Source organism: Urocitellus parryii, chromosome 6 (assembly GCF_045843805.1).
Source record: "Urocitellus parryii isolate mUroPar1 chromosome 6, mUroPar1.hap1, whole genome shotgun sequence".
NCBI classification, from domain to species: Eukaryota; Metazoa; Chordata; class Mammalia; order Rodentia; family Sciuridae; genus Urocitellus; species Urocitellus parryii.
This window is the reverse complement of record NC_135536.1, coordinates 65,458,642-65,472,851: the sequence shown is the minus strand read 5'-3', so window position 1 is coordinate 65,472,851 and position 14,210 is coordinate 65,458,642. Positions and strand designations below refer to the sequence as shown.

The following is a 14,210-nucleotide window of genomic DNA, read 5'->3' as shown; positions in this document are numbered from 1 at the left end:
ACTATTTTGTGCAAAACTATATACCAAGGAAATTAGCTGAACTAATTTTCACTTCTTCATTAGTCCTGTCACTTTCTATTGATATTATATTCTGAGGAAACTAATTTTTAACTCAGTTTCTCTATACATCTGATCATCTATTTCAATACTGCAATATTACTAATAATGACATTATTACAGCATTACAGTATAGAAGTAGATAAACAAGTCAAAAGATACTGACCCAATTGTTGAGAGCCACAGCTGAAGGGGCCCCAACAAACTTCCAGCTGCCAGCAAACGATGGTTTCATCGGTGGTACAATTTTTCCGAAAGGAGCCGTCAATTGGCTTGGTGCATCCTCCTCCCTTCTGCTTGTGATGGTTGTTCAGCTAAAATTTGGGGGCCAACAGAGGTGAGACAAAGAACCTCACCCCCACCCCACCCCACCCCCCCCCACCCCCCGCTGGTACAAAGACCTATCCACAGGTGTGGCTGTATGCTGGACTGGTAGTCAATGACGGGTAAGATCCAATTGCAATGGTACCAACCTAAGACAGGAGGCTGACGCCTTGAGGTCAGCTCATCCGATGACTGGTAAGAACCATATGTAGTATTGGACAACCTAAGGCAGGCATGGTCCCTAAGCCACATGCTTGTTGTTTAAACAGAGAGGGGGAGATGTTGAGAGCCACAGTTGAAGGGGCCCCAGCAAACTTCCAGCTGCCAGCAAACTTCCAGCTGCCAGCTGATGATTGGCTTACAGCAGCCCCAGCAAACTTCTAGCTGCCAACTGATTGGCTCCTCTGCGGTGATGCTCATTTGGGTTGTTTCCCCGCCCTTTCAGACCTGCTCATTGGGGGATTCAGAGCTGCTCATTGGGGGATTTTTTGGCTCCGCCCACACAACCCAGCCAATCGGCCTTAAGAACAGGAGGAGTGAGGGAGGTTGATAGGCTTGTGGGAAGCCGGTGGTGGCAATTGGGCTCTGAGGGTTTTCCTGAAGAGCTGTGTGGTGCAGTGTGTGTGTTCTAAAAATAAAGTTTGTTTCTTTTGACAAGTGGCTCCTGAATTGTGCCCAGCCAGACTGTGGCACCCAATACTAGAGTCCTCCTCAGAAACTAACAGTGAGCTCATCTATCATCATATCGGATGACCAAATATCTCCCAAGGCGTTACCACTGAGATTTTCACGCATGTCAAGTTCTAAAAAAGGAGTGGTCTTAGCAGCATATGACTTCATCCTAACAAGTGTCTGATATTGTTGTGCTAAGAAACAATATCATCTTTTGTTCTAAGCCTCTTTTGAGACACCAGTGTTATCTTTTGTTTTCCTCACTGCATAACCTTTTCATGCATTTCTTCACCTAAGCTTTCATTCTTTTCTTGTATCCATTTTTACCCAAACATTTCTTTGAAAGGAATACAAGGTTCGGTTACCGTGGTGGTCCAGATTGTCATCAGTAATGCTAGTTTTGCAAATGCTTCCCACTCACTCCATTCCTATCCATATAGGGTACAATTATAAAGGTAAAGAGCTAGTGGACTGCCTTAATCTACTAGGCAATATAACTGCACTCTTTCAAACCTAATTTGGTCAGATGGTAACATTAGTCCCTTAAGAATTATAACATCAACAGTTTTCTCACTTCAGAATCATCCCCTCTTCTGGTACCTACAGCTGTATACTGATCCTGAGACCACTGCATCAGGTAGAAAAAGAGAAAGTTGAGGTAACATGGAAGAAAAAGGAAAAGTACACTTATAAAGAAAAAGTATAGTCATACCAGCATCGTTCCCCAAATCCCATTTCCCAGAAAAGCAAAAGTATTTCTGTAGAGGGGACCTTCCTTTTCCACTTCCTATGTTGAATGTGATCATGTACTCATGAAGACACACAAACCAGGCCTTAATACCTTTATCTCCTCTCACCAAAAACAACAAATATTTCAGTTGCCCATTCTATTCTCTATCAAACTCTTACTCTGAGGATGAAAATATTAGGATCTCTTTGTGTCAACCAGCATCCACTTGAATTAATATGATTTGCCAGTTACATGCAGGGCCTTTCTTAATCACTGGATTCTGCCCCATAGCCTTCTGCAGTCTCTTAAAACAATTCTTATTGGCATTTTGTCTCAGAGGGTACAACTATATCTAGATTCAGCCTATCTTTACATTGGGGTAGCCCTTCAGTGTCCAATCATCTCATGGGCCAAGGTATCGGCATCAAGCAATTACACTTTATATCCACTCTCCATTTCTAATCAACTTCTAATCTTACAAGGAAGTTCTTCTGATGAACATTAACATATCCATCAGTTAACGCACCTGTTAATTTTCCCCAATGATTTCCTTAGGGCCATGCCCCAAGCAGACATTTCTTTAATAGATCAGTTTTCATTGCCCTTCTGCCTGACCATATGGCCAGCCCACTGGACACCACTCATGAGTCAGCAAAAACCCAAATTTAGAGGCAAGAATAATGTATTTCGGACCATCGAGTTGAATTGCTTTTATCTTCTTCAGCCAACTACAAAGTAGGAATACTTCAAAAGACTGCCTTCACTTCAGATACCAATTGCAAATTTAAGATACCTAAAACCACTCTTAGGTTTAATAATTCATTAGGATTCAGAAAACTCACTGAGAGCTGTTATACTCATTGTTATTTTTTATAGGGAAGAGATATAAATTAAAATCATCTAAGGAGAAAAGTACATAGGGAAGAATACAAGAAAGGTATCAAACAAGGAGATTACATTGTCCTCTCCTTTTGGAGTCATGGACATGGAAATGTTACCCTTCATCAGTGTATAATAGTACTTTCAGAGTATTGCCAGCTAAGAATGCTAACCTTAGCTGGTGGTATCCAGAGTTTTAGTGCCTGGTGGCTAAAGTCTCCAGGCAAAGACTTTTTATCAGGCATGTCATTCCAAGGGTCTAGAGAAACTTCCCAGAAGCTGAGAGTAAAGGCCCTATTGCCCTTTGGTCCAGGTTAAATTCTTAATTATATAGTAAACTGATTGAGCCATACAAAGAGAAGTCAAAAGTTTAGGCAGCCTTCCAGTATTCCAGTAATCTCTCCAAAATTTTAAGTTATTTCTTTACATCTTAGTTGATATAGTGTTACTTTAAATGAGAAAGAGAAATACTTATTCCCCAACATACCTGGCTCTATGTTTTGGTTATAACTTCTCACATTTATCTTTTGGTAATACATTGTAGGTAATGTCAGCACTTGAGCAGCAGATTATATTTACTTCATGCAAGTCAATATATAAGCTCATTTCTATTTTTACATATTGTACTATGTTTCCTGGTTATACTTTATTATGATAGTCACATAATGACTATTTTCTGAACAAAATAATCTAGTCCTCCTGTGGGTTGTCAGTTCTAGTGTCCTACTGTAACTGAAAACTTTTGCCTTTCTCACCTTTCTCATGATGTATTTTTAAACCCTAAATTTGTATCAGATTTTAACTTTTAAAAAAAGCAACATATGCATATCTAGTACTGTAATACTAGCTTAGTCATTCTCTACTTTATGGAAAATACTGAATGCCATGCTTACTTCATATTTCACATTGTAAAAGCAATGCTTTAAATCTAATTCATTCTTGAAATTGATAGAAGGAAATGCAAATCCAAAATCAAGAGTCAATTTGATTGACACCATTTTATATGTCTAGAAAAGGCTTCATCCTCATTTTTTCCTTTATTCTTCTTGTGGACAGGAATGCTTTCAGTTCATACTGCCAGCTCTACCTCATGCCATTGACCTTTTACGTGATGCCATTGTAAAAGTAAAGGAGGTACACGATGAACTAGAAGATTTACCTTCTCCACCACCTCCTCTCTCCCCTCCTCCTACAACGAGTCCCCATAAACAGACAGAAGACAAAGGGGTACAATGTGAAGAAGAGGAAGAAGAGAAGAAAGACAGTGGTGTTGCTTCAACGGAAGATAGTTCTTCATCACATATAACTGCAGCAGCCATTGCTGCCAAGGTAAGCCTGTTAAGAGAGGCTCAGAAAAAAAAAAAAAGAGAGAGAGAGGCTCAGAGATCTGGAGGACCCCCAGGTGAATGTGTTGATTACATCCCTCTTTCCATCCCCTTCTTCCATACTTCTCTTTAGAGCATACTAAAGAACTAAAGAACTGGGATATCCATTACACTCTATTATTATGTTTCCTTCTTGATATAGACCTTGAAGACAATGAAGTTTATTCTGTGCTATGAGACATTATAGATACTACTATCGCTTGTTGAAGTTTAGCTTCCATGACAAACAGTGTGACATTAAGAACTCTTTGAAGATATCATTTTTATGGGCATATTAAAATATAATATTTATATATGAAAAACATCAAAACTTAACATATTCTTAACAGAGCAGAAAACAAGTTAAAAAACCTTAGAAATCAGTTGAAAATTAATAAAAAAAATTTAAACACAAGTCTTTTAAGCAGTTGTCAAATGTTCCTTAACTAAACATTTATTTAAATAATATTGCACACAAATTACCCTAGTGGTATAGAGAAAAAAATGAATATAATACATTTGCATTTTTAACTTAATAAACTAATAGATATTGTTAGAATAATATCAACGTATTACAAATTCTCTTTGAACAGTTTTTGAGATATTTAAAGTAACTTCAGTCATTTTAAAGTCACTAAATGACTTACACTGTTATTCTTAACCTGGTAGAATTCACCTAATCCTCTTTAGTATCTTTAGAAAGGAACATATCAATTGTAAAAATGAAAATTGTTTATTTATTGATTAATAGCAGGAAGGTTGAAATTCAATTGCTTTATGAAGTAATTTGCAGAGTTTTATAGGTCATTCAGATATTTTGGCTATGAGCATAGTTAGGTTTTTATTGAGAAAATATAGATTAGAATCATAGAGAAATACTTTCCAAGTTTCTATTAAGGCAAGTAGCAAATGGTTCCTTCAATGAAGACAAGATGATCTATATCCAGATTATTCAATGATCTATTAAGTCCTTACTTAATACTAGTAAGTATTTAAGTTGTGTGTGATTTTTTAATGGAACAAATGGTTAAATAGGTACATTTTCTTCACTTTTACTCTTAACTAAAAGTAAAAAGTACCATTAGTTTCAGTCTTAAGGAAAACGTTTATAGAATTTGAAATCTAAGCTGATTTTGTTGCCATAGTTAGAAAAATATGGCATCTCATTGTTCCATTTGTTTTCACCATTTTTCCTTTTGGTCATTTTGCTTGTGTAGTTGCATGTTTTCCTGTCACTATATTCATAATTGTTATGTGTTGTGCATTAGAAGCATCCATTCTACACCAGTTCTGCTGTTATCATGGCACATGGTGCGCAGCCCATCCCTGGTCTCATCAATTATCCCCATCATGCAACAGGCAGTACAGATGAACGGGTAAGACAAGGCTTTCTCATTAATGATTTTGCAGATATACACCCTACTTCTTCTCTTTGGAGGTGGACTATAACATATCATGGAAGATGTGTTATTTTATTCCGATGGATTTTCAACAGTGTCTTGTGAAAGTATAACTGCCACTGAGCATAATTTATCAAGTAACATAATAGTTTGTCTTGTGCCTAATTATCTCTGCTATCATTGATTCTGTAGTTTGTGATAATGAGCATTGATCACATGACTTTCAAGAATTTTGTTGCTCCAAATTTTTTTCTTGGAAAATTTATGGATAATCTTTAAATAAATTGACTGACTTAATTAAGATAACCCCTTAAAGGATTACTTTGGGGTCATAAAAATCTAGATAGATTAGTCAAGCTAATGTTTAATTTGTATTTACCTTGCTTTCTACATTTTTTTTCCTCATGATTTTGCATCTCATTTATTTTCCTTCACTGTGTTCTCATTACAACCATTTAAGGAGTGGAATCTTAACGCAAATTCTATGATTTACATATCTTTAGAATCAAACTTTCAAGTATTTATATTCTTTTAAACAGATAAAAGTATATATTTTGAATGATAGTTTGAAAATTCCAAAAATTTCCAGATTAAAGAGTATAAAGTGGCAAAAATAAATCACTAAGTAGTGATAAGTTAGACCATGACTCAAAGGGAAGTGATTTACTGCATATGATGCATGCCTTAAATTTTTAGGACTTTGTTCTTTAGAGGAACAAGTTGAGGATGGCTGTTAAACTGTACTCACTACATGTCCTCATTTGGCATCACTCAGAACTTCTCATTTATTAATTGATGTTTAATAATCCTGTCTAAGTAGTAGTATTGGTTATTTTAACAGATATAACATTATTGTACTTTCTTTGATAAATGATAATAAGAGGAGTTCCTCAGAGTATAATATTCTTGCTCTTGGTACCTGGCATCCATAAAAAAGAATGAAAAGAAATAGGTAACAGAAAATAAAGAAAAGGAAAGCCTTTAATGCTCTAGTGCTTCTAAATGCAAATATGAATAGATTGTTTCAGCCATAAAGAATTTACAGCCTAGGTAGAGTTGCTCTCTTTATTACTTCTTCACTTTCCTTACTCCATTTTCTACTTCTTATACTTAAGAAAATGAAACAATCCATGTACTGATTCTTTAATACTTAGTTACTAATTATTGTCAAACAGATCAACTTGCTATTTCAGGAAATAAAAAGACTTGGGAAATGCCTCTTGTAATGGGTATTTGTTAGTTCCACATAAGCAGCCATTTCCCATTCCCTCTTTGTAATACTACACTGCACTTGAATCATGTAGTTTGGGTAAAGTGGCTTAATGTAAGTAGCATAACTATTTCAACCAGTCACCATTATTGATTCAATGAATACTTAATTCAAACCAGTCAGAGCCAGTGGGTCTTATCTCTTAGACTTTATTTGAAGTACTAGGACACAAATTCTGGAGTTTTGCTGAAAATGAATAAAGAAATATGTACAATTCCAATAATATCCTTCTTGTAATATTGCAAAGAAGACGTCCTACATAGTAGCATCAATTGTAAAGGAACAACCCTAAGAAATGAAAGATAGAGATACTGGGTCCTTATTCTATTATTTGAACCAACAACCCAAGCCCTGATGAGCTATATATAACTCTTGATTTTTCAGTTCTATGAACTAAAATAAATTTTAAAAGGCCAATTAGAGGTAGATAGGTATACTATTGTTAATAACCAAAAGCATTTTCTCTAACATGCATCAATATTACTGTCTCATCGAAAAGATTAAAAATGTTCTAATAATGACTATGTCATATCAAATAGGACTCCCTTTACTTTCATATTTGGGTTATATTTAACCCAAATATGAAAGTAAAGGATTTAACCTGATTTTAGAGGATAGAGAGTAGGGAGAATAAGACATAAAGGAGGAAGAAGAGGGGGAAAAAAAAACTCCTGTCTCTCTATGCTTATAAAATAAATGTGAAGTTCATCTCCTTGAGAGTATATACAAATCTGAAGACAACTTGTGCTTTATAGTGTGAAGGCAATTGATAGGTTCAAAAAAATTCATAATGACAGGAAAAGTATAAATTTAAGACAAAAAGGAAAGATACCTTTGGAAATACATAACAAGAAATCCCATCTCACTTACTGATTTAAATCTTCTGGAGAAATCAAGATTAAGAATAATTCTCTCAAGCTGCATTGAATGAAAGAAAATCTTCTGTTTTCCCTGGGAAAAGGTGGTGATTTTCTCCTGGTAAAAAGATATGGAGAAAACCATGTCAGATTCACATGATCACTTGGGAAGAAATCTGTCTTTCTAGAGCATTTGATTAGAACATGAGACAGAACCTGCCTGGAAATAAATGACACTATTATAAATGACCATGAATAAATACATTATAAAGTTTGGGTCAGAAGATTTAAGTATTTATAAGCACACATATATGGGGTTTTTTTGTTTCTATCAATGATGATTGTGGAATTTTAAAATTTTAAATTGAGTATCAGTCACTTTTCTAAACATTTTACATACATCAAATATTTACATTCACCTTCATTTTGCCCATGAGAAAATTGAAGCTCAGAATGGTTAAGATCTTAGAACTGCCTATTGGCTGAACTGGTGTTCAGGTCCAGACAGTCTAGTTCCAACATGAGCACTCTGACTACTCTGCAATAGTTCCGTACAATACAAGAGAAAAAGAAAAAGGGTAAAGTTCTAAGAGATGACCAGCTAATTACAAATGAAAATTGGTGTTTTGAACCTTGGTTTGAAATCCTTGAAATAAGATGCACTATGCAGCCTAAGAAATGTAACCAGTAGCATATGTGGAAGCTTACTGATCCAACAAGGGAGCTCTGAGCTCTAAGCAGCACTGGAGTGAGAAAAATATCTAGATTAATTCATGAAACCAAATACTTTGGAGAACACAGTATGAAGCATGTTAACAATTAATTTTTAAAGGACAAATTGTAACTCTTATACAAATATAAAATAAGTCTGTCAAAGATTTTATTTAACTAATTAATGAAAGGGAACTAGTAAATCTGTTAAGTAATTTCAAGGAAGAACTAAAGGTTATCAGTAGTCATGAGAGAAGGTGTGAAGGGCAAATCATATAAGTGAACCCTTGAAGGTTGAGTTAGGAAAGTGAAGATACTAACCCTTGAATAGTGAATATTTACTTTTATTCAGTTATTGTGTTAAGCCAGGATAGAAAATCAGGTTAGCAGAGGAGCAAAAGTTGAGAAGGACAAGACAGAAAATCCAAAGAAAAAAGGGATCTAATGATAAGATTTTTTAAAAAGAAAGGTAGCGTGGGGTCCAGTACTTGAAAAACAGAGTGAGGATCCAAACACTCAATCAAAGAAAAGTGATACTAAGAATGAGATCAGTGGAACCAGTGAAGACATTAAATCTGAAAGTGGCACTCAGTCCATTTAAAACTGATCTCATAAGACATCAGATCAGACATAGTACTACTTTTAAAAGTTTTTTTGAAGAATACTAAAAAGAGCATAAAGTGAAGATAGACATAGTGAAAGAAAGCTATGGTAGCAGAGAAAAATTATAAAAAGCTGTGTTTTTATCTTAATTAAAAAGAATTGAGGACTAACGTTATCTACCAGATTTTAGAACATGTGTTAATAGCATATATACCACTGAAAATTTAGGTCCTATATCATAATTTTTCTTTAAAACTTTAAAGTATTACCTAAACATGTGGCTTGCTCAGCATTTAATACCAAATTTTCATTCTTGGACTTTGAGTGTAGAATTAAACATTAGTATTCATATGAATCAGATGAGGTGGGATTTCATTTTTACAACTCAGCTATATTTAACCTTTGGATTTGAACATTAAAGTAAAACATCTCTGACAGTTGGTTGAAAAAGAAAGAGACCAATAATCAGCATATTTTTGTCCTAGAGAATAATATGCCAATATATTAAGTGATTAAAGTAATAATGAAAATACTTTTTGATTGCTTACTAAATTTTTCCATATAATGTAGAAAACTGATACTATAATGTAGTCACCAGCAAGATTTTACCTTTAATCTTCCTGAAACACAGATTTATATGGAGAACTAAAATGATAAGGACTGTTTACTACCATTGAAAGCATCAGAAAAGCTGACATTTCTAAAGTCATAGGAAAATAACTTTAAAATGTTTTATAAATATTCCTTGTAAAAAACAAGCTTCTATTTTAGTTTTTAAATTTATAAGAAAATATCTCATATTTATATGTTCACCACCTACACAAAATTAATAAGCATGATTTTCCTTTATAAATATGGATCATAAATTCTTGTGGACTATTTTGCATCACTGTTTTAATCTAAATTCAGGTCTTCATGTTTATTACTAAATTTCATATTGCTGGTTTCTGCCATTAATTTACTAACTAGATCTTTTAAAAATCTATGTTAGCCATCTAGTATATTACCTTTTTCTACCTCCTCTCGCAGGTGTATTAAGCATAATTTCATTCAAGTTACTGATAAAAATTTTTCTTAGGATAGGCCGTGTTGTGGTTTGTATCTTCAAATGTCCCTCAAAAAGTTCATATTAGGTAATGCAGGAATGTTCAGAGAGAAAATTATTAGATTTAGAGTTGTAGCCTCATTGGTGGATTGATCCATTGATTAATTTATTTGGTGGATTAATAATCTGCATTTCTGTGTGGTAAGGCAGGTGGGCATGACTAGAGGAAGTAGGTCACTGGGGTTATGCCTCTGGAGCCTATATCTTGTTGCTGCCTTCTCAAGCATATCTTCCTCCTTCCCCTCACTTCCTGGATGCCATGAACTAAAGGACTTTCCTCCACCACACCCTTCCTGCTATGCCTTATCTCAGACCCAGAGCAATAGAATTGGCCAGCCATGGACTCTGAAACTGTGAGGCCAAAATAAACTTTTCTTCCTCTAAGATGTTCTCGTCAGGTATTTTGGTCATAGCATCAAAAACTAGCTCAGGCCACTTCACATATCCCAGAAACCCTATTGTTTATACTTTCTTAACTAGTTGACATGCCCTTCTATTATAGTCCATCAAGATCCACTTTCTGGGGCCGGGGATGTAACTCTGTGGTGGAGCGCTTGCCTAGCATGTGTGAGGCACTGGGTTTGATCCTCAGTACCACATAAAAATAAATAAATAGAATAGACGTATTGTGTCCATCTGCAATTTAAAAATGTTATAAGAAAAAAAATCTACTTTCTGAATCTTGCCCATAAGGATTTTGAGTGACTTGACAGATACTTAACTGAACTCAGATATACTTGTTTGACAGTTTCATTCTTTAGTATAATTTTTATTACACTTATTCATAGCCCCTAAAGGGATCAATATCAGAAGTCCTGAAGACATACATGATATACATTTCCTGAAAAAAAATGTTTCAGTGTTCCATTCATTGGCTTTTAGTACATTTACAATGTTGTACAGCCATCACTTTTATCTAATTCCAAAATATTACTTCACATACGTCCCACCCACCAAGAAAACACATTGTCCATTAAGCAGTCATTCCCCATCCCTCTGACCTCCAGCAGCTAATAACCATTGATTGAGTTTCTGTCGCTATTGATTTGCATCTCTTGATATTACATTTAAATATAATCATATAATATAAGGTTTTTATAGTTGACTTCTTTCATTTAATATCATATTTTCATGATTCACCCATATTTTAGTATATACCAGTATTCCTTTTTATGGCTACACAATATTCTATTGTATAGATATGTCACATTTTATTCATCTACTGATGGGCATAATGCTGTGATGTACATTCTTGTACAAAATTTTGTTTGAACACCCACTTGCAGTTCTCTTGGATAGATACCTGGGTGTAGAATTGTTGGTTCGTGTAATAACTCTGTGTTTAAATTTTTTATGAAGTATCAAAATACTTTTCACAAATCTGCACCATTTTGCATATCCAACACTGTATGAGGTTTCCAATTTCTCTACCTCCTCACCAGCATTTGTTATTTTCCCTCCCCCCCCCTTTTTTTGGTACTGAGGATTTAACTCAGGAGCATTCATCCACTGAGCCACATCCCTAGTGATTTTTTTTCTTTTTTTTTTTTTTTTTTTTTTTGAGAGAGTATCTCACTGAGGTTGCTTAGGGCCTCCCAAAGTTGCTGAGGCTGGCTTTGAATTGCTGTCCAACTGCCTCAGCCTCCAGAGCTGCTGGGATTACAGATGTAATCTACCACAGCCTTCCTTTTTGTTTGTTTGTTTGTTTGTTTAATTGCTATTATATGAGTACATGTGAAACTATATCTTACTTTTGCCTTGATTTACTTTACTTTTCACTGATGACTATTAAACATCATTTCCTGTGCTTGTTGGTTGTTTTAGTCAGCTTTGTTGCTGCTGTGAACTAAAGGACCCAACTAGAACAATTTTAGGGGAGGAAAAGTTTATCTAAGAGCTCATGGTTTCAGAGGTCTCAATCCATAGACAGCTGGCTCCATTCCTAGGAAGAGCATGGCAGAGGGAAGTGGCTTACATGATGATTAGGAAGAAGAAGAGAGACTGCCCTCTACAGATATAAAATATATGCCCCAAAGCCACACCCCACTTACCTCCAGTTACCACCCAATTAATCCCATGAGGGGTTAATTCACTGATTAGGCTAAAACTCTTACAACACAATCATTTCTCTTTCAAACGTTCTTGCATGTCTCACACATGAGCTTTTGGGGAGATACCACATCTAAACCATAACATTGGTCTTTTGTATATCTTCCTTGGAGAAATGTCTATTCAAATTATTTGCTCATTTTTAAAGTGAATTGTTATAAGAGTTCTTTATATATTCTGTATTCTATACCCTTATCAGAAACATGATTTGAAAATATTTCTTCCCATTTTGTATCTCATATTTTGTATTTTGATAATGTCCTCTGATGCACAGTGATTTTTAATTTCGATAAAATTCAGTTTATCTAGTTTTTCTGTTTTGCTTGTGTTTTTGATGTCCTATCTAAGAATCCTTTACCAAATCCAAGTTCATAAAGATTTGCCCCTGTTTTTTCTTCTTAGAGTTTTATAGCTTTAGCTCCAATAGTTAGGTGTTTGATTTTGAGCTAATTTTTATATGTGGCATGAGGTAAGACTTCATATTTACTTTTTGTTTATGGATATCTCCTAAGAGTATTTCTGAACTCTAGTCCATTAATCTACATCTGCCTTTATGTCAGTGTCCTACTGTTTTGTTTACACAGCTTGGAAGTAAGTTTTGAAATCAGGAAATGAGAATCTTCCAGCTTTGTTTTTGTCAAGATTTTTTTTTAGCTATTTGGGGCTCCATGAAATTCAACATAATTTTTAAATTTTTTATGGGGGAATCATTGGAATTTGTAGATCCCTCTGTTTTGTACTGCCATTTTAACCATATTAAGTCTTTCATACATTAACACAGATGTCTTTCTACTCATTTGCATTTTCTTTAATTTCTTTCAGCAATGTTTTGTAATTTTTAATGTACAAATCTTGCACCCCCTTTGTTAAATTTATTGTGGGTATTTATTCTCTTTAATGCTGTTATAAATGAAATAGTTTTAATTTTTTCTTTGAATTTTTCAGTGTTGGTATATAGAAATATAACTGATTTTTATGTGTTCTTTGTTTATCCTGCAACCTTGTTGAATTTGTTTATTAGCTCTAATTTGTTTATCCATTCATCTTGTGAAATCTTCAGTATTTTACATATATAATCATGTCTCTATGAATATAGGTGTTTTTACTTCTTCCTTTGTAATTTAGATGCCTTTTATTTATTTTTCTTTTCAAAATTCAATGTCTAAACCAAATCTGATGTCGCATGCATGGTATCCCAGCTGCTCAGGATGCTGAGGCAGGAGGATTACAAATTTGAGGCTAGCCTGGACAACTTAGCCAGATCCTGTCTGAAAATAAAATAAAAAGAGCTGAGGGGTATAGGTCAGTGGTAGGGCACTTGCCTGACATATGCAAGGTCCTGGGTTCCATCCCCTGTACTGGGGTTGGGTGGGGGTGGAATCACCATTGCTAGAACTTCCAGTACAATGTTGAATAGAAGTGAGGAGAGCAGAAATCATTTTCCTGACTTTATGGGAAAGCTTTCAGTCTTCACTTATTAAGTAGGATGTTGGCTATGCTTTTTTATAGATGCTTTATCAAGATGAAGAAGTTTCCTTCTATTCCTAATTTTCTGATTGTGTTTTGTGAGAGGTTTTCATTTGAGGGTTTTTTAAATTCATTTTATTAATGTGATGTAACATTATTTTCTTATGTTGAGCCTTCCTTGCATTTCTGAAATAAATCAAATTTGGTCTGGATGTACAATACTTTTAATATCCCATTAGATCTAATTTCCCACTATTTTGTTGAAGATTTTTGCAAATTTATTCATAAAGGATATTGGTCTACAGTTTTCTTTTTCTGTGTTTTTATTTGTCTTTAGTGTGATGAAGAATACTGGTCCCATGAAATGGATCAGTAAATGATCCCTCCTTTTTTATTCTGTGAAAGAGTTGAAGGATTTGTGTTCATTCTTCTTTAAACATTTGGTAGAATTTTAAAGAAGCCATCTGGTCCTGAATTTTTCCTTGTTAGATATATTTTTTTATTTCTGATTCAATTTCTTTACTAGTTATACTTTTATTCATATTTTCTACATTTTGAATCAGTTTAGATAGTTTCTGTACTTCTAAAATTTTATCTATTTTATCCAGGTTATCCAATTTGTTGGCATGCAATTTTTCATAATATTCTCTTATAATCATTTT

General features: G+C 34.5%; 1 protein-coding gene across 5 annotated transcripts in view; it reads left to right on the top strand.

Moving 5' to 3' along the window:
• Positions 1 to 14,210, top strand: part of Gphn (gephyrin) — a 602,355-nt gene that overhangs the window by 333,623 nt on the left and 254,522 nt on the right. For 3 of the 5 annotated variants that reach the window (XM_077799519.1, XM_026385121.2, XM_026385122.2), the window contains exon 7: positions 3,719 to 3,991. In XM_077799519.1, coding sequence (XP_077655645.1) covers positions 3,719 to 3,991 — 273 coding nt within the window. Of the gene's footprint in view, positions 1 to 3,718; positions 3,992 to 5,294; positions 5,403 to 14,210 lie in introns of all 5 variants that reach the window. The other 2 variants (XM_026385119.2, XM_026385120.2) reach the window with 1 other exon arrangement.